Source organism: Leishmania mexicana, chromosome 32 (assembly GCF_000234665.1).
Source record: "Leishmania mexicana MHOM/GT/2001/U1103 complete genome, chromosome 32".
NCBI lineage: Eukaryota > Euglenozoa > Kinetoplastea > Trypanosomatida > Trypanosomatidae > Leishmania > Leishmania mexicana.
The window spans coordinates 921534-939141 of NC_018336.1; the positions used below are offsets into that span (position 1 = coordinate 921534).

At 60.5% G+C, this 17608-nt stretch overlaps 4 protein-coding genes across 4 annotated transcripts; all 4 read left to right on the plus strand.

Moving 5' to 3' along the window:
- Positions 1 to 782: 782 nt before the first annotated feature.
- Positions 783 to 3137, plus strand: LMXM_32_2320 (putative cell division cycle 45 (CDC45); the record flags this gene model as incomplete). The annotated part of the gene is made up of 1 exon (XM_003878439.1): positions 783 to 3137. One exon carries the CDS (start codon positions 783 to 785, stop codon positions 3135 to 3137), a length of 2355 nt encoding a protein of 784 aa, XP_003878488.1.
- Positions 3138 to 5598: 2461 nt separating this feature from the next.
- LMXM_32_2330 (hypothetical protein, unknown function) lies at positions 5599 to 8781 on the plus strand (the record flags this gene model as incomplete). The annotated part of the gene is made up of 1 exon (XM_003878440.1): positions 5599 to 8781. One exon carries the CDS (start codon positions 5599 to 5601, stop codon positions 8779 to 8781), a length of 3183 nt encoding a protein of 1060 aa, XP_003878489.1.
- A 1256-nt stretch (positions 8782 to 10037) lies between these two features.
- On the plus strand, positions 10038 to 11507 carry LMXM_32_2340 (putative succinyl-coA:3-ketoacid-coenzyme A transferase,mitochondrial precursor; the record flags this gene model as incomplete). The annotated part of the gene is made up of 1 exon (XM_003878441.1): positions 10038 to 11507. One exon carries the CDS (start codon positions 10038 to 10040, stop codon positions 11505 to 11507), a length of 1470 nt encoding a protein of 489 aa, XP_003878490.1.
- Positions 11508 to 13248: 1741 nt separating this feature from the next.
- LMXM_32_2350 (conserved hypothetical protein) lies at positions 13249 to 15831 on the plus strand (the record flags this gene model as incomplete). Its single annotated transcript, XM_003878442.1, has 1 exon — positions 13249 to 15831. One exon carries the CDS (start codon positions 13249 to 13251, stop codon positions 15829 to 15831), a length of 2583 nt encoding a protein of 860 aa, XP_003878491.1.
- Positions 15832 to 17608: the final 1777 nt, after the last annotated feature.

Sequence of the window (17608 nt, forward strand, 5' to 3'; positions counted from 1 at the left end):
ATTCTGCTCTGTCTCTGCTTGAAGGGGAGGAGGGACGGAGAGAAAAGGCTGATCCTGTACTTGCGATGCGCGCCATACACCGCAGCAAACTGCTTCTTCCTCGCTTGGTGCACCTTTCAGTGCGATACGCTGCCTCGCCCTCTCAGGAGATAGTGTCCCTGGGAGGGATTGAGGCGACAGGCGTACTGTTGATTTATATTGTGCTCTGCATATCCGCTGCGCTGAATGTCCACAGCCCGACTGCTCATCTTCCCTTGTGTCTGCGATCCTGGCACACGCGCATGACCCTTGTGTGCAAGTCAACCTCTTGGTCACCGACGCCGCCGCGTATGCATACCACGCGCACACCCGTACACACCGATACACCGTTCTCCTCCGACCTCGCTACTTTCTCCGACTGCGGGAGTGGCTTGCAGACGCAAGCACGTTCCGGGTCAACTTGACTATGACTCTTGCGTGCTCACCGACAGAACGGCCACCTAAGCTTCACATCCCACGTTATCCACTCACACACACGTTTTTTTTTTTGGGGGGGGGCACGATAGAGGCTGATAGAACAGGCATTGAGTGAGGGGGAGAGGTTTGCCCTTCAGCTACCGCGCGAGGGGGGGGCAACTTCACGGAAAGACGCCTGCCCACCACAACCTACCCCTTGCCGCTGCACGGGTGGTCGATCGTGCACGTCGTTGCTTCCTTGCCCGGTCGACCCTAACAGTCCAGCCGAACAAAAGAGGCCGCTCATAGAGAACTTCGCAGAGGGATAGGAAACAACCAACGAAAGGATGGCGACAGCTTCCGGGGCGCCGGAGCCGTGGGAGCGCATTTCTACGTACTACGCGTCTACCCGCAAGAACATCAACGTCCTTGTCGCTCCAACGGCCGATGCGGCTGCCGCCTCTCTCAGCCTGACCTACCTCATGAAGGTGTTTCTGTTCCCCTTCCAGCTGCACCCCACTAGCTCGTACGACGAGCTGAAGTGGTTTATTGAGCAAACCAACTTTGCACAGGACAGCGAGCGCGAGGAGGACAGCAGCCCACGCGTTGACGACCTCTTCGTCCTCGTGGGCCTCGGGGCACCCGTTCTGCTCGAGGACTACTTCGACTTCACGCGGCACATCGTCATTGTCTTGGACGCCTACCGCCCTTTTCACCTTGGCAATCTGCGCCGCGAGGACGGCGACCGCTGCATCATCTGGGGCAGCGACCGCATACAGGTTGAGGTGGATGACTTCTTTCGAAAGCAGCGCGCCGAGGAGGCGCAGCGGCGGCGCCGGCAACGCCGTCGCCAGGACATGAAGCGCCATGAGGGCCACGCGCGACGCCAGCGCACCGAGGACAGTGGGGGGCAGGACGACGACGTCTACAGCGATGAGAGCAGCATCAGCACCAGCAGCGAGGAGGACGAGAGCCCGGACTCTGAAGGTGACGAGGATGCCGACCTCTTTGATGGCGAGGACGATGACGCGACCCCGTCGCAGAGCCAGGATCGCGTGGACTGGCGCAGCGCACCTGGCGAGGTACCGGCGTACGTGGAGGCGCTCTACTACGCATGCTCTTGTGCCGGTCGCAGCAGTGCAGTGGAGGTGTACGACCTGTCGGTAATTTTGCACCGCTTTAACGACACGATTCTCTGGCACGCCGCCGTCGGCGTCTGCGATTTGTATCTGCGTCGTCTCGTCGACTACGCCACGTACCTGGTGGAGATGGCGCCGCTGCAGGAGGCTGTCTCGCTTCAGCAAAGCGTGCGGCGCGGCATTCTGCGCGACCGCACCGACGAGGCCGTCAACAGCTTTCACCGAGCTTCCACAAATAGTATGCAGTTGAGTAATCGCGAGGAGGAGCAGCTCTACCTGCTGCGGCACTCCACGCTCTGGGACGCCATCTGGTACGACTCGCAAGTAGCGAGCGCGCTCGACCTGCATCACGTAGAGGACGGCCGCCCGCGACTGAGCCAGCTGCTTGCGAGTCGCTGTGGTGTGTCTATCGCCATGGCACAGCGACCCTGGCGCGAGGTGCCAACCGATGTGGGCAGCGAAGCGCTATGCCGCGTGCAAACAGAGCTGCAGAACTGGGTGAATGCTCAGGGCAACTCCATTGGGTACAGGAATCGTATACGGTGCATCTCTCGCAAGGTGGGCTACAGCACGGAGGTGTCCACGTTTGACGTGTGCAAGCTCTTCACCGCTGAGATGGCAGTGGTGCCGCCAGCGTCGGTGTACGTCATCGAGCGCTCGCCAGAGGCCAGCCTGTCATCCGAGGAGGTGGCGGCGTTGGCGCAGCGCAAGTTTGTCGAGTTTCAGCGGGGCCAGTTCTGGCGCGCAAGCGCTGTGCTGGACATAGACCCGAACCAAAAACTGTTCCACGAAGCGCTGGCGGGGGCGCTGTCGCTGCAGCAGGCTGTGGCCGACGCGTCGGGCTCCATGATGCAGCCCGGCAACGTGCAGAGCAGCACGGGGATTCACTACGCGCTGCCATCGGACCCGTCCAAGACCTCGCCGACGCTGGAGAGCTTCTGCACCATGCGGCGACTCTCCGTCCTCGCAGAGCGGCTCTTCTTTACGCTTTCCATGAGCCGCCGGCGTGACCGGCGTGCTGTGACGGCGCTGCGGCCTCTCATCCTCTCCTGCGCCTTGCCGCAGGCACGCCTAACGGCCCTGCCCACGGGGGGCAGCGGCAGCGGAAGCGGTTTACCATCTGGACCCGGCATGGATGCGTTGACGCCTGCTGTGAACTTGAGTAGGGCCAGTGGGAGTGTGCCTTCAGCGTCTACCGCCACTGCCGCTGGTGGCGTTTTCATAGGTGGCGGCGCACAGGTGGAGGACACGGCTGCGTACGTCGTCGTACTTACCCACGGCGGTAACACGGGGGCTGGCATGATCCCACTCCTTCCCATGTACCGCTTTGCGCAGTGCATGCAAGACGAGCACTTCAACACGCCACCGCGCCAGCTCTTTGTGGAGCGGAATGCGGTGCAGGTGCGCGGTCGTGAGAACACAACCTACCTGGCAGAGCGCATGCTGCTCCTGTCGGTAAAGGCTACAATACCGCGGCACGAGTTCCGCAAGAAACGCGCACCCCCGGTCGATGAGTACGATGACGAGGATGTAGAGAGTGAAGTCGTGGAGGTGGTGGACTAGTCGAAGAGGAGCATGCGCAACATTGGACTTTGGGGGGGGGGAGGGGCGCTCGTGCGTTCGGTATCCTTTTGGCACTGGAAAAGGCTTTAATAAGGCCAGAGAAAAGAATAAGCAGTGCTGCTGTGTTCGCCTACCGCCCCCCCTCCTCCTCCCCGCATCGACGAGCTCATGTGTGTGCAGCGCGATTTCGTGCAGATGATTCTGTGTGCCGGCGGTCGTGCGTGTGCCTCCTTTCATTTGGCGTGTGTTTGATGTCTCCGTGGCGCTCGTTTTCTTTTGATCTCATAGATGCTCCCCCCCTCTCCTTATCCTTTCCTTTACAGCGATTTGCTCGTTACTCAGGGGCAGCGTTGCATCGCTGGCGTTTCTACGCTTCCACGCGTGTGTGCGCGCGCCTTGGCTGGGTGGGGTGGTCACCACCCAGCGGGTGTTTGTGTGCACCCGTATGCACGTGAATGCCCCAACCATGCCGCATCACGAAACAGCGCTCTACGCATGCGAGCAAGCAAAACAAAAGGCGATGGCAGCGACAGCGAGGAAAACGAAGAAGGGCAGCCACAACTGTATCTCACCCCGCCAAGGTTTCGTTCATGTATGGTGGTGTCCCTTTTTTTTCGGGCCGCTTCTCTGCACCGTCCTCTGTTGCGTCGCTGCTATGCTGCTGTGGTGTGCGGTACCTGTTGCTTGTCATGCTCTCTTCATCCTGAGCAGCAGATAATGCCGCATTTGCCCCCGTTTTTTTCCTCCCTCGCGAAGCAGTTTTGGTGTGCATGCGCAGAGAAGTGCATACGTACTGACCCCGTCAGCACGAGGAAAGGTGGCTAGGAGGTACTAGGCAAGGAACGCGCTAACTGCGCGGGGCGAATTTCGGACTCGTCTTCAGCTTTTCTTTTGTCGTCACCTCCCGACGATGTGTCGACGGAAGTCAAGTGTTGGGATCACTGAGCTCCCCGTCATCTAAAAGGGAGGGGGGGGGGTTGCAAAGAGCGATGTGGTCTCTTACCATTTCCTGGCAGTGTGCGTGGTGCACGTGCGTGAATCGTGCCGTGTACTACAGGCCCGCTCCACTTGTCGTGCTTCTCATGTCTCGGAGGTGCCGTTGCCGGCTGCATCTCTCACCACTCGACCTCTTTCTTCCCTCCCACTGCTCTGCATGCTTCTCCGTATGGGAAAGCGACACACACACATACACAGAGATAAAGGTGGCGAGAGATCCCTCTCGCTCTCTTTTTCAGCATCGAGTGTGTGTCTATCGAAGCGGAAAATACGCGCATGTAAAACAAGACCACGGTGACCTTACTCGTCGTATGACCGCTAGCGCAACTCACCTTTTACATTGGCTCCTCTGTCGCACTGTGCGGTGTCGGGACACTTTTGTGCGTGTATGTGTGCATGCGGCATTCTCGCCTGTGCGCGCTAAAATATATATATATATATATTTCCGTCTGCCTCTCTGATTGCTACTGAGCCACCTCATCGGGTGCTTGATCGTACACTCGCAATAGACACCAGGCAGACCGCCCGTCTCAGCGCATTGGTGATGCGCCTCTCACTCACGAGCACATACCCACCCACACCCACACCAGAGAAGAGATAGAAGTACGTCTTTATGCATAGACGAAAACATAGAGCCCGCGCATTTTTTCTTTTTTTTTCGCCAAACTTCTCTATCACCGAGTGCCCGCGTGTTTTGGGAGCAGCGCTTGCGCGTACGTGCGCTCGCTTTCCTACGTCGCGGTCTTTCCGGCATCTGCCGCTTCCGTTTGTACGTGCTACGACGTCACGCTCCTGCACACCGACGAACTCCCTTCCCCCTTTATCTCTCTCGCTGCGGTTGCATATCGGTCCGGCAGCAGTGTCGCGCTGGTGTCGTACACGTTCCGCACTCGCCATCATCATTTTCGCTTCTGTCAAGTGCGCGCTACGAGCAGCAGCATCGCTTCCAACGCACGCGGCCGCGCCGCTGCAGAGAGACATGGAGGCGGCTCCCTCCACACCTCTGACACCTGCGCTTACCACCACCACCACCAGCGGTGTATTTTCGTCGTTCAAACGTCCGTATCACTCAACGGACGACACGCTGCCATCTCCGCCACCGCCGCCCTTGTGTTCCCATGAAGCAAAGGCGCTCTTCCGCTCCACGCGATCCGCAACACCGCTGTCTCAGCGGTGGATGCTGTCAGATAACACGGGCGAGGTTAAGTGGGACGAGCACGCTAGCGACCCAAGGATGCTCGAAGCTGAGGGGCGATCGGCGCTTGGCTCTGGGGATGTCCAAGGTCACTCTCAAGATCGTCTAGATGCAGTGCTAGCCTCGCCAGCTCCAGCGGATGACTCTATCGATGCAGCATTCTCCTCTACGCTGGCAGCTGTCGATGGCAGGAAGGGCAGTCCGGGTGCACCACAGACCACCAGGGAGACTGCCCACGGTACCTCGTTGCACATTCCCGCAGCTGCGCTCATGGCGCGTGCGAAAGAGAAAGCGGTCTCATGGCAGCTGTCGCCGTCGCCTCCGACGAGTACGGCGACCCCTTCGAGAGACACCCGGCCGCAGGCGTTTGATTTGTTGCCGCCTTCCACGGCAACGGCTGCGTTGAGCCCGACCTCGGGTAGCGCGTCACCGACGACGAAGTCCACCAGCAGCGTCGATTTGGCGACCCGGTCAACAACGACGCTAAATGTCCCGGCGGAGCTCCCGCAGCTGCAGCCGCAGCAGGCTGAGTGGGCGACCACTTCACAGCTTGCCCTACGCGAGGAGGCTCAGATGGAAAATGAGGAGCTGCTGCATCAGCTGGGGGCGCTTCTGCGAATCCAAGAGGAGCTCGAGCGCCGATACCAGCAGCGTGAGGCAGCGGCTGCACGTGTTGAGCACCGCCACGCATCAGAGAAAAGGGTACTTGCACTGGAGAAGGAGCAGGCTCTCGCGCAGCTCAGCCAGGCGTACGAGGAGCAGCTGCAGGCGTTGCGGAATGCCGAGGTGGTGGCCCAGTCGAATGCCGACGCCTTGGCTACGGAGGTGGTCACTCTGCGGAGGGAACTGTCGGAGGCCCAAGACGAGCTGCGGAAATCACTGGAGCAGCAGTTGGAGTGTCAGCGCCAGTCAGATGAGGCGATAGTCGCGCGGGCAAGAACACAGGCGGAGTGCGCGACTTTGCGAGCAGCAGCAGCTGACGTGAAAACTGAGCGCGCAGCCGAAATCACTGCTCAGCTAGCGGAGCTGCAAAGGAAGCTGTGGATCACCGAGGAGCGTGCCACCGCCGCCGAGCTTGCGCTCCAATCACTCTGCTCTCAGCTAACTGCCACCGCGGAGAACACGTTAGCGGCTGCAGGCACTGACGCACAGGTAGGACACACGCTTGGCCACGATGTGACGGCAGACGCAAAGCCGGTGCACTGCTTGCCTAGTTCCGAATTCGCCAGCAGCGGCGCTCAGGCAACGGCAGCACCGGCGCTTTTTGACGAGGCCGCGGTGCTGACTGCAGTGCTCTCAGCAATGGAGGACAGCGGCGTGAGTGCTGCGTTCTCCTCTCCACTGCAAGTGTCCTCGCCGACGGGCGGAGAGGCCGTGGCGGAGCTGTCGCGCTCAGACTCCAATGGCACTTCGAGGAAGATAGAGACGCCGTTTTCACAGCAACAGCTCACTGCACCCGTTTTGCCGCCATCTTCTGACGCGAGCGGCGCTCCCATACGGGTCCGTCTATCGAACGCCGGGCTCTTGCGCTGTCGGCAGCATCGACAGCTGCTGCAGGTCGTTCTGGCACGCGTGTCGGATGGGTACCAGCGAGTCGCACGAGAAGCCGCCGCAGATGCGCGCGCAGCCAAGGTGGAGCACGTTCTTTCCAATGAGGTCAAGGAGCTGCGCGCACAACTCGAGCAATCTCAGCTGCTGCCGTCAAACGAGCCCGACCGACAAGACGAAGACTCATGCACTCGTGAAAGGGACGTTGCAGGATGCCAGGCGACACAATCCATCGTGCAACGCCGCTCCTCTGTCGGCGTAGTCACGGATGGCGTGGACGCGTTCAGCGTTAAGGCACCGGAAACTGCCGCCGCTGCAGCATCGCAGCATTGGGGAGCAGTGGAGAGGGCCGCGTACGAAGAGGCCCTTGCTGAGGCACAGCGGCAACTCCGCCACGAGCGCAGCTACATTTTCCAGCTACAAAAGGAGGTTCAGTCCTTACGTACCTCCAGCTACTCGACGACCGTGCTCGAGAGCCTCACAGATACAGTGCAGAACATGCGTGTGGCTGTGTGCCGGCTGGTACGGGACGCCGTCGCCGACGTGCAACGGATCTTCGAACAGGAGCCGAAGCGGCTCCAGGCATCAGCGACCAACGTTCGCGGCTGCGCGAGCGAGATGATATGGGGAGATGACGCAAGGCAGGTCCTTCGCGGAAGATGGCGCGCCACGCATGAGGAGGGTAGGCATCACCTGAGCAACGGCCTCTCTGGTCGCGAGCCGGACCGTGTGCGCTGCATGACGCCCGAACCGCTTTCTTCTTCCCCGCTGCTCGACTTCGCTTTTGTGCGTGTTGTTCACAAGTCCATCTTGCGGGCGGAGGCTCATGTTCAGCAGGTCAGCACCACACTCCTGAAAGACTACCAGCGAGTTTTCTCCGACGCACACGCCTTGTTGGGCACTGACAAAGAGGACCAGGATACGGCGTACACGACCTTTGCCCCTCCTCGTTCCCAACAGATGTCATGCTCCGCGAGGGACGGTGTGCACAACTCATTGGGCGGAGCTCATGGGGCTTCTCGGGAGGTGCCGTCGCGGCAGCTTGCCGAGGGAGGCGGCACTTCTTTTGGCGGTGGTTTTCCATCACCGTCGCCAGCGATTGCTTCTTCCGGGGCCACCAGGAAGCGAACCGCACAACAGCAGAGAGTGTACGCGGAGATGCGTGATCTCCTCCAACGATCAGCGCCTTCCCACGACGGCATGAACGTGTCCACAGTGTCACCCTCGCATCACTCGCCTGATGGGTCTCGGTGGTTGTTGAGGGCTCGACCACCGCAGGCTCGTCCATCAGGCATGAACGTCTCTCCTACTTCTAAGCCGTCGCCCTACGCCGCTGCTTATGTCACCGATTCCGCAGAGCTCCTCCGAGCAGCCTCATCTTGCGTGCCACTCGACTCCGCAGCGAAGTCGGTGGCCCTCTCTGCTGATGCGCGGCTAGGCTTTGCGCACTTGGCAGATGCGACGCAGGAGCTGCGCAATGTGGGGCGGGTGCTGGACAATATCCGAGACGCAGAGGAAACACGCGAGGCAAGGCGGCAGCAGTGTCTGCAGGATTGGCAGGACGCCATCGTGGAGGCGGTGAACGGCGTGAGTGGGCGAATCGAAGGCGCTTTGACACTTCTGCAGCGTCCTGGTGTGGGAGCGGAGGTTCTTCCGTGTGACACGAGGAAGCGGGCGGAGGATGCCCACGTTATGTCCACACTGAGGGCCGTGTCTGCTGATATCTGCGCTGATCCCGCAGGCGACGCGCTAGAGCGAGGACGACAGAGACAAAACGCGCAGCTATCAGTCAGTCACGAGATGAAGAACCCAGTCGCGCCACACCACGGACCATCGCGTCTCTCCGAGGTGCTGTCCGAAAAGATGCGCTCAAAGGCGGACGGTGGCACTCTTCTCTCCGCTTGAGCATGTTTGCGCGCGTGTGCCTGTGAGGCGAGACGCGCACTCTTCTCGAGTGGCGAAGTGAAAAAGAAAACGAGAAGCAGCCACAACGGAAGCTGTCTTTTGCATCTTTGCTTGTGTGCCACCTCTGCTCAGCGAGGGCCCCCTTCCTCCTCCCTCATCGGCGCCCCTTTCACCGCGCTCTCGCATCCTTGTCTTGCACGCGTTGCTCTCCAAGTGCGCTCTTCGACGCGCGTTTTGTTTTTCTTCGTTGCGCGGGCGTACTTCCGCTCTCGCCCTCCTCCTCCTTCTGTCTTCGTCCGCCGCAGCGTGTCAGTGAATGGCTCCCGTCTCTCTGTTCTCGTGCCCGTTTTGCGTGTTGTGCGCCGCTCATCTCTCTGCGCCGTTTCCTTCCCCAGCGAAGACCACAAAAAAAAAACATCGCTCGCACCTCTCTGGTGCTCCCCGTGGATGCACGCGGGAGCGTGAGAGCCCTCTTGCTCCGCTTTCCCCGTAGCCTCGCCGTCCAGTCGATGTAGTGGCAAGCCGACCGGATCCCTTCGCTCGCACAAAATCCTTCGCGTGCCACGGCACATCCTCGCTCACTCGTCCTCTTCTACTTGGTTTATGTCGTTCGCCCACAAAACCACCACCACCCTCCCCCACACCCACACGCACGAAACACGGACGTGCACCCGGGCACTCACGCCGTTCCTCTTCCCATCCCCCTCCCCTTCCCGGGCCCATGCACACGCATGGGCGTGTCTCTGTTTTCCTCACGCACCCCTCCCCCATCATCACTTGCGCATCCTTACACCCGGTGCGCCTCTCGCCGTCCTTGTATGGTCGCTACCTATGTTGACACGACCGTCCTCGTCGCGGTGCTTCTTCCCGCAGCCTCGTTCCTTTTGCTCTGCCCAATAACGCCTGACGCAATCGAACCGAATCCTCCGTCGTTTCACTCACTCCCCCCTCCCTCCCTCACGTGCTGCTCTCCTCTGAGACAAGCGTGCAGGTGTGTCCTCCATCAAAAGTCGTTGTCTAACAGGCTTCGCCTGTTTCTCTTTGTTGCCCTTCTCGTGCTCTGTGTTTCCTCCTCCAACCCCCTTTAAAAAAACACAGAAACATTTCACGTTGACGTCATCCGTGTGCGCACCACCACTGACAATATCCACGTGGAGGGTGAGCGCAACCGAAGGAACCGAGCAACTAAACAAAAAAAATAAAGATATCACTGCCGACAAGCAGAACGTCTCTGATCATCATCTCGCATTGACACCATGCTTCGTCGTAACTTCTGGCGCCTCGTCGGCCTCAACAAGGTACAGTCCTTGGAGGAGGCCGTCGCGGACATGACGGATGGCATCTCTGTCGCGGTCGGCGGATTCGGCTGCAGTGGTGTGCCGGACGCTGTCATCAGCGCCATGTGTACAAAGGGTGTAAAGGACATGACTCTCTACACGGACTCGGCGGGTGTCGACGGCTTCGGCCTCGCCCGCCTCATCGAGTCAAAGCAGGTGCGCCGCATCTGCTGCTCTTTTGTAGGCATGAACAAGATCTTCAAGAAGCGGTACCTCGAGGGCGACGTCGAGCTCGAGTTTGTGCCGCAGGGAACACTGGCGGAGCGCATGCGTGCCGGTGGCGCGGGCATCCCTGCCTTTTACACGGCGACGGCGTACGGGACGCAGCGTCAGACAGGAGGGCAGATTATCCGGTACGACAAGAACGGTGCGCCGTGTGTCATCTCGGAGCCGAAGGAGACGCGCCAGTTCGGGGATCGGTGGTACGTTCTGGAGAAGACGATCCGGCCGGATTACGCGATTGTGAAGGCGCTGAAGGCGGACAAGAGCGGCAACCTTGTGTTCCGCGGAACTGCGCGCAACTTCAACATCCCTGCTGCGCAGTGTGGGCGGCGCGTGATCGCGGAAGTGGAGCAGGTGGTAGAGAACGGCGAAATCCACCCGGACGACGTGCACTTGCCTGGCTTGTACGTGCATCGCGTTGTGCAAGCGTCGTACGAGGTGCCTATCGAGAAGCGAACTGTGTTCGGTAGCGGTGCGCAGCCAAGCAGCGGGAACCCGAGCGACGACCGCCAGAGGATCGCGCGGCGGGCGGCGCTGGAGTTTGCAGACGGCATGTACGCGAACCTCGGCATCGGCATCCCGACAGAGGCAGCAAACTATATGCCCGCCGGCGTGACGGTGACGCTGCATTCTGAGAACGGGCTGTTGGGCATGGGCCCATTCCCGACAGCGGACAAGGTGAGCGCCGACTGGATCAACGCCGGAAAGCAGACGATCTCGTACATGCCTGGAGCAGCATGCTTCGACAGCGCGACGTCGTTCGCAATGATTCGCGGCGGCCACATGAACCTGACGATGCTGGGTGCGCTTGAGGTTTCGTCGCACGGCGACCTCGCGAACTGGGGTATCCCCGGCAAGCTCGTCAACGGCCCTGGTGGTGCGATGGACCTCGTCGCGAGCGGCTCTCGCGTGGTGGTGGCAATGTCGCACTGCAACAAGAGAGGCGACTCGAAGCTTGTGGAGAGGTGCTCGCTGCCCGTGACGGGCCTGCATTGCGTGAACCGCATCATTACGGAAAAAGCTGTGTTTGACGTGATCGACAAACATCTCGTGCTGAAGGAGGTTGCAGAGGGTCTCACAGTAGACGATATCAAGAACTGCACTGCTGCTCACTTCGAAGTGGACAAGGTGAAGCCGATAGCATACGCCGCCCCCGTATCCGGCTGAGCGGGCCGGGTCATGCGCATCTCGCCGTCTGAAGGTGGTGATCACATCATTGATGCCTCCCGAGCAGGAGGCCCTTTTCACCTCGACACTGAGAGGAGTCTATATCTGCTCTCGATGCCTATGTAAGCATTCTATATATTCTCCGATGCCGCGGAGCATTCGCTGAAGCCTTTTTTTGGCGAGCGTTGCAAAGGTCTGGTGAAGGCGCCGGTGACCGGTATGCGCGGGACTGGTTGGCGCATATACAGTTCTTCACGATGTGCGAGCTGCAGTAGAGAACGGCCCTCACTCCCCATTCTCTTTTTTGTTTAAAGGTAGTTATATGTACGCTCACGAGCGTCGTAACCCCCCACCCTTCCCTTCCCTCCCCTCCCCCATTTTGCCGTCGTCTGCGCCAACGCTCGAACGTGTCCATTCGACGCTTCGTTGCGGATGATTAGCGCAATGCGTGTGAGAGCCCTTTTCTGCATTGTCTTCCTTCACTTTTCTTCCGTTTTTTCTCTCTTCCGAGGATGACGGGGAAGACACCCCTCCGTGCGTGGCACCGCAGGGTCCGGTGCACCCTCACTCTCCGTGGGGGAGCCATGCAGCCCCCCCCTTCTATCCCTGCCGAATGCCGAGCCACCACTTCCGGTGCCTGACACGGTCAAGCACCTGCGGTGTGGGGAGGTCAGAGCGGTGCATCGCTACGGACATGCCGGCGACCAGGTCGTGGCTTGGCGTTGCGTTGGAGCGACCTGCGGCAGCGAACACGTCTGTACCGCGCCCATGGCATGGCAACGTGCCAGTGCGGCTCGAGCTCATCCCACCCCGCCCTCACGCTGCCTGCAGAGGTGGAGAGGGGGGAGCCCGAGTGCCACCCCGAGGGGGATGCACTGAATGGCGAGCGGCATAGTTGGCGCGGCTGTGGGGCGACCTGCAGAGCGCGGGTGGGTGGGTGTAGTGTGAGGCAGGGACCGTGCACCGTGCGCGCCTGCGGCGGCTTGGCACCACACGATGGGGGCTCTGTGGCAGGGCCGCGCGTGTACAGAGGGGCGTGTAACTAAATGCTTAAGGGGTAGTGTGAAGACGTCCGAAAGTGTCTTCGCCCCCTTTCATAAACCGGTTTCCATCTCCGCGCTCCCCTCCGTCCTCTATTATTGCCGTTGGCTTCGTTGACGCACACAGGGTATGCATCAACAAACACCACCTACAGTGGCAAAAAAGACGAACTCGAAGGCCAGCAAGGGAAGTGGTGGGTGCTGGTTGCGGTGTAGGGCTGCTGGATGCCGGGTTTGTCTGTGAGAGGGTCTCCTGGTGGTTGTGTGCTGGCGCGCAGCACCGCTGCATGGACCGGGCGCGTATATAAGGCGAGCGTTTTCATCTCTGTTTTGCTTCGCTGCTCACAGGAAGGCCAGGCGAATGCTACAGCAGGGGGAGGGCAAGAAGGGACACGCTGTGCTTTGCCAGCTTTCTTCCCGTTGCCCCCCCTCCACCACCACCACTTCTCGCCGACGGCTCTCGCCTTCGCTGTACTTTGCACTTGACGCTCTGCTGCGCGCCTTTACACCTTCCTCTCCTCTCCGCCCTTCTCCCCCTCTCTGTCGTACACGCTGCGCGCTTGGCAGGTGCGAACACCAGCATACGCGCACGGTAGACCGCCGCTGCGGCCCAGGACCGCTCTTTTCAACCCCCTTCTCGGGATTTTGTATATTACCATCTCTCTCTCATTTTCCGTGTCGCCAGCGCAGCGCGGTCGTCGATGGAGGGAAGCGACCACTCGAAGGACTTGGGGTCACACGCGCCAGAGGTGGAGCCTGGCCCCATCGCTGCACCAACACCGCCACTGACCAGTCTGGCGGAAGGGGAGGTTGTCACGGAGGGCGCATCGCATCCGAAGATGGCCGCTGCCGAACACAGCGAGGCGATAGCGACGGAGTCGCCGCCTTCTCCTCACTTAACAGGGGAGGTCAAGGCGAAGAACGCTCTGGCGGCACTGATAAGCGTGCTCGACAGCGATGAGGGGACTGCGAGGCATGGTGGCACCTCTCTGCGCTCCCTGCAGAAGATGTGCATGCGCGTTCCGCAGCTCTCCAACGAGCTTACTCGCCCGCAGCGTTTCCAGCTGTACTGCCTGCTCCTTCTCGAGGACAGTGATGACCTGGCGGTGTCGGGTGGGGCAGCTGGGCAGGAGGACTGGACGACGTACACGAAACGGGCACTGGAGACACACCTGCACGTGGCCAAGCAGGCCGCCGCTCTCTTCCCCGCCACTCTCCACGTCACCACCGACGAGCTCGCCGGCCTCTTCTACCGCCTGGGCGCCAACGCGGCCTTTTACTTCAATCCGGCGATGATGGAGGTCATCCTGTGCGTAACGTACGTGGTGGCCGGTAGCCGTTCTACTGACAAGAACATGCTGCTGCGCACTCTCTATCGAATGCTGTGCGTGCTGCAGAAGGATTTCATTGTGTCAGCAGCTTCTCACCTCTACGAGCCTGCAACGACATCTTTGCTGCGCTTGATGCTGCAGTTCTACGACCCTCAACTCGCCACCCACATGGACCAGCAGCAAGTGAATATTGGCACGTACTTGCTCGACTGGTCGCGGCGCCTGCTGGTTCTGCAGTCTGACTACGACACAGCGCTGAAGGTGCTGGACTGGGTGTTCATCCTGGGCGACCCCGTCATGGTCCCCTACGTCGCACACGCCTACCTCATCACCCACCGTCGGTCGCTCATGCTATTGAGCACAAAGCAGGCGCTGACGCAGCACCTCGACAAGATGAAGCTCACACTACCAGCGTGCAAGGCAGACGCGATTGACCCCGAGTTGGTGGACGGTCGCGCAACCGCCCCGACACCTGTGTGGAGCGGCAAGTCCCTGCTGCAGAACGCCGATCTGCTCTACCGTGTCACACCGCTCTCGACACAGCGCATGCTGGACTTTTGCTTCTACCCGGATGCCGGTGTGCTGAACAAGACACCGCAGGAGCTGCAGGAGTACTACGCCAAGACGCCAAGCCTACCGCTGGAGCGGTCCGACATCGCCTCTGCGTTTACGAAGCGCGGCGCAGCGGCACAGGGCGGCGGCGACGAGCTCCCCTCGCACGAGTACATAATTGTCGACTGCCGCTCACGGGAGAGCTTTGAGTATGTGCGGCTGCCCACGGCCGTCCACGTAGGCGATGTGCTGAGCTACCACCACGAGGACCTCGCGGAGGCGCTGCGGCGGCTCGAGTCCTGCCGCGGGCACCCCCTTGCCCTCTTTGGCACTGGGCGACCGATCGTGGAGGAGATAAACCTGCTGAAGGTCTTTGCGCTTTACCTCGTCAACCGGCAGGCGTTCCCGTTCGTGTGCATCGTGCCAGGCGGCTTCAAGACAACGATTCCACTGATCCGCAATCGCATCATTGACGCTATCATGAGCCCCGCTGCGACAGCGGCGCTCGAAAATGCGGCGGGCAAGCGGGGTATCTCCAGCGTTGACTGGGGTCAGCAGGCGTCGGAAACGGCGCACAAGATCTCTGCCGCTCTCAACGAGGTGTCGGGCTACCTCGCGCAGGTGGAAGGGGCTGAAGTGCGGCAGAAGGCCCAGGAGCTGGGCACGAAGGCGAAGGAGAGCGTGGCCGCGGCCGGCTCGTGGGGCTGGGGGATGATGAAGCGCGTCCGCGAGAGCCTCAGTGAGACCAGCGAGCAGGCCCTGACAGCACTCTCCTCTGTGACCGGCAAGATCGCGGCAGCTCAGATGACGACGAGCGCCATCAGCCGCTCGGCCCCCGCTTCTAGAGCCGAGACTGGACCCTCCTCTGCCACCGCGCCTTCCGCGGTGTCGAAAAGCTCCACTAGTGGGCAAGCGGTCATACCAACAGCCGTGGCTCATCCTACCGCCGTGCGACCATCGCAGCAGCCTCAGCAGGTTTTCTCGCTTGGCGAGGACTGCGAAGAAGAGGATCTGGACCTCATCACGTCCATCCCGGCTAGGCCGCTGCGGGGTACAGTGGTGCCGGAACCGGCACCGGTGGCAGTCGAGATGGCGTTGTCAGCCCCTGCAGCGGTGCCCGCGGCAGCCGTTGTCCCCGCTCCCGAGCGGCGGCACTTGACTGCACCCGCATTGTCACCCGACGTGACAGCGGTGGCGGCGGCATCACTGGAGCCAGTGTCGCCACCAACGTCCTCGGTGGCTCCAGCGGCAGCTGCGGCGGCGCGCGGAGCGTCTGCACTGCAAATCGCTGCGGACCTCGACGCCGAGTTCGATGAGCTCTTCGGTGACCTGACCGTGACGCCTGCGGCAGCGTCGCGTGTGGCGGACCTCTCCGCCGCCGAAGCCGACAGCCTCCGTTGACCAGCATGCACTCGTTGATTGTTGAGGCGCTGCATCCGTGGTGCGGTTTGGCTGCGTTGTCGCTGATGTATTTTTGCGATGTGTGTACGTGTGTCGGGGATTCCCGTGCGTTCGTCTCAGCGCGCCCATTCTCTGCCACACAGCAGGGAGTACAGCATCACTCTACACGGCCTGCCACAGGCCGTGTAGAGTGGCGTTTCACGGAAGTTGTCCCGCGGAATGAACGTGGTGACGAGAGGAGGCTCTCTCTTCGTTTTCGGCGTGCCTTCTCTGTAATCCTCGTGCGAATTCTGTGCAGGTTTTTCTTTTTTGTGTGTTCGATCGCCCCTCACTATGTAGGAGTCAGTCAGTGGGCGAGCGTGTGTGGGTACCGTGGACCTGTCTGCTTGGTAGTTGGGTGTCCTAGCAGATCCCGTGTCTTTTGCCCGCTTTCGAGAGTGTGCCCCGCAGTTGTGTGCGCCGTTATTGCTGTTGACGACTGGAGACCGGAAGATGTTGCAGCACCCAGTGTGTTTTATTTATTTTATTGGCAGCCTTTGCGAAGTGGATCCTCACGAGAGCGCATGCACAGGTATTGACGCACGCGCGCGCAGGTATACATAGATACCCGTCTGAGCGGCCTCCTCTTTCTCGTTTTGGAGCGCCTCCGCTCACCTCGCCCTGCGTGCACTACCCCCGCCCCCCAACTTTCTCAAGCAAAGCTATGGACTTTGCGCTCTTGGGGCTTTACGTGGATTCTGCAGCTACCTTTCGGCCAACCTGACGCGCTCTCTCCTTCTCCTCTTCAGATACATGTGTGTGTGTGTATGTGCTTAGACGTGGTTAGGGAATCGACATAGACACTCGTTCCGCTGGCTGCGTTGCTTTTTTTTTTCTTCGCTGTGATGGCCTTGCCGAGCCATTACGACACTCTCTGCGGGCACGCCCTTCAACGGCTCGCTCGATCTCTTGCTCTCTTTCTGTGCTGGTGTCTGCTGGTCGGTGTGTGTCACGGGGAGGAGGTGGAGGAAGGACTGCAGCAATGGAGAACATGGCTGGTCAGCTGCTGTTGTAAAGCAGATGGAGGAGAGGCGGGAGCGCTCACGTAGATTCACCGAGCGAGAGGCAAGCAGTCAATGAAACCTCGCTGTGCATGTGCTGTGGAGAAGTCGAAGGAAGCACTGGTAACGCTTATGCAAACAGACCGATGCGTTGACGGGTGGGCGGCATGGGGGAGGGGTGGGAAGACGTTGTGTGTGCCCCACAGAGGTGGGCCAACGGATGTGGGTGTCGGTCGGTCGGTGAGCAGCAGCCGCAGCGAAGATGATGTCGCGAGCAGACATTCACGCCGAAATGTGGAAACCGGGAATAGCTTAGCCCTTTGAGGATACGCCCCACTGGTGTCTCTGTCGCGCATCACCCGCGCCCCAACACGCACACACTTGGAAGGCATTGCGACGGAGCCTTTTGTGTGTTTTCCTGCTATTCTAGCGTCTTTCGTCTGCCTCTCTCAGCGTATAAACAGGGAAGCAACAAGTCATCCCCCCGTCGCCCCCATCTTTGTGTGAGCCACTGTGCCGCAAGAGTCTGAGGGAAGCGTCTTGCTCGCACAGTCTTACGCAGACACACTTTCCTCTGCTCCGGCTGTCACTCCCCCTCCCCCCACCCCCACGGGTCGCCCATAGCCCGTCGTGGTGCGCCTCTCACCTCACCTCCCTCTTCATCGATCACCTTCCATCAGCTGCGGCGAGGCAGAGCGCGTGCTTAGCCGACGTGTCCGTACACACAGTTACTTCCC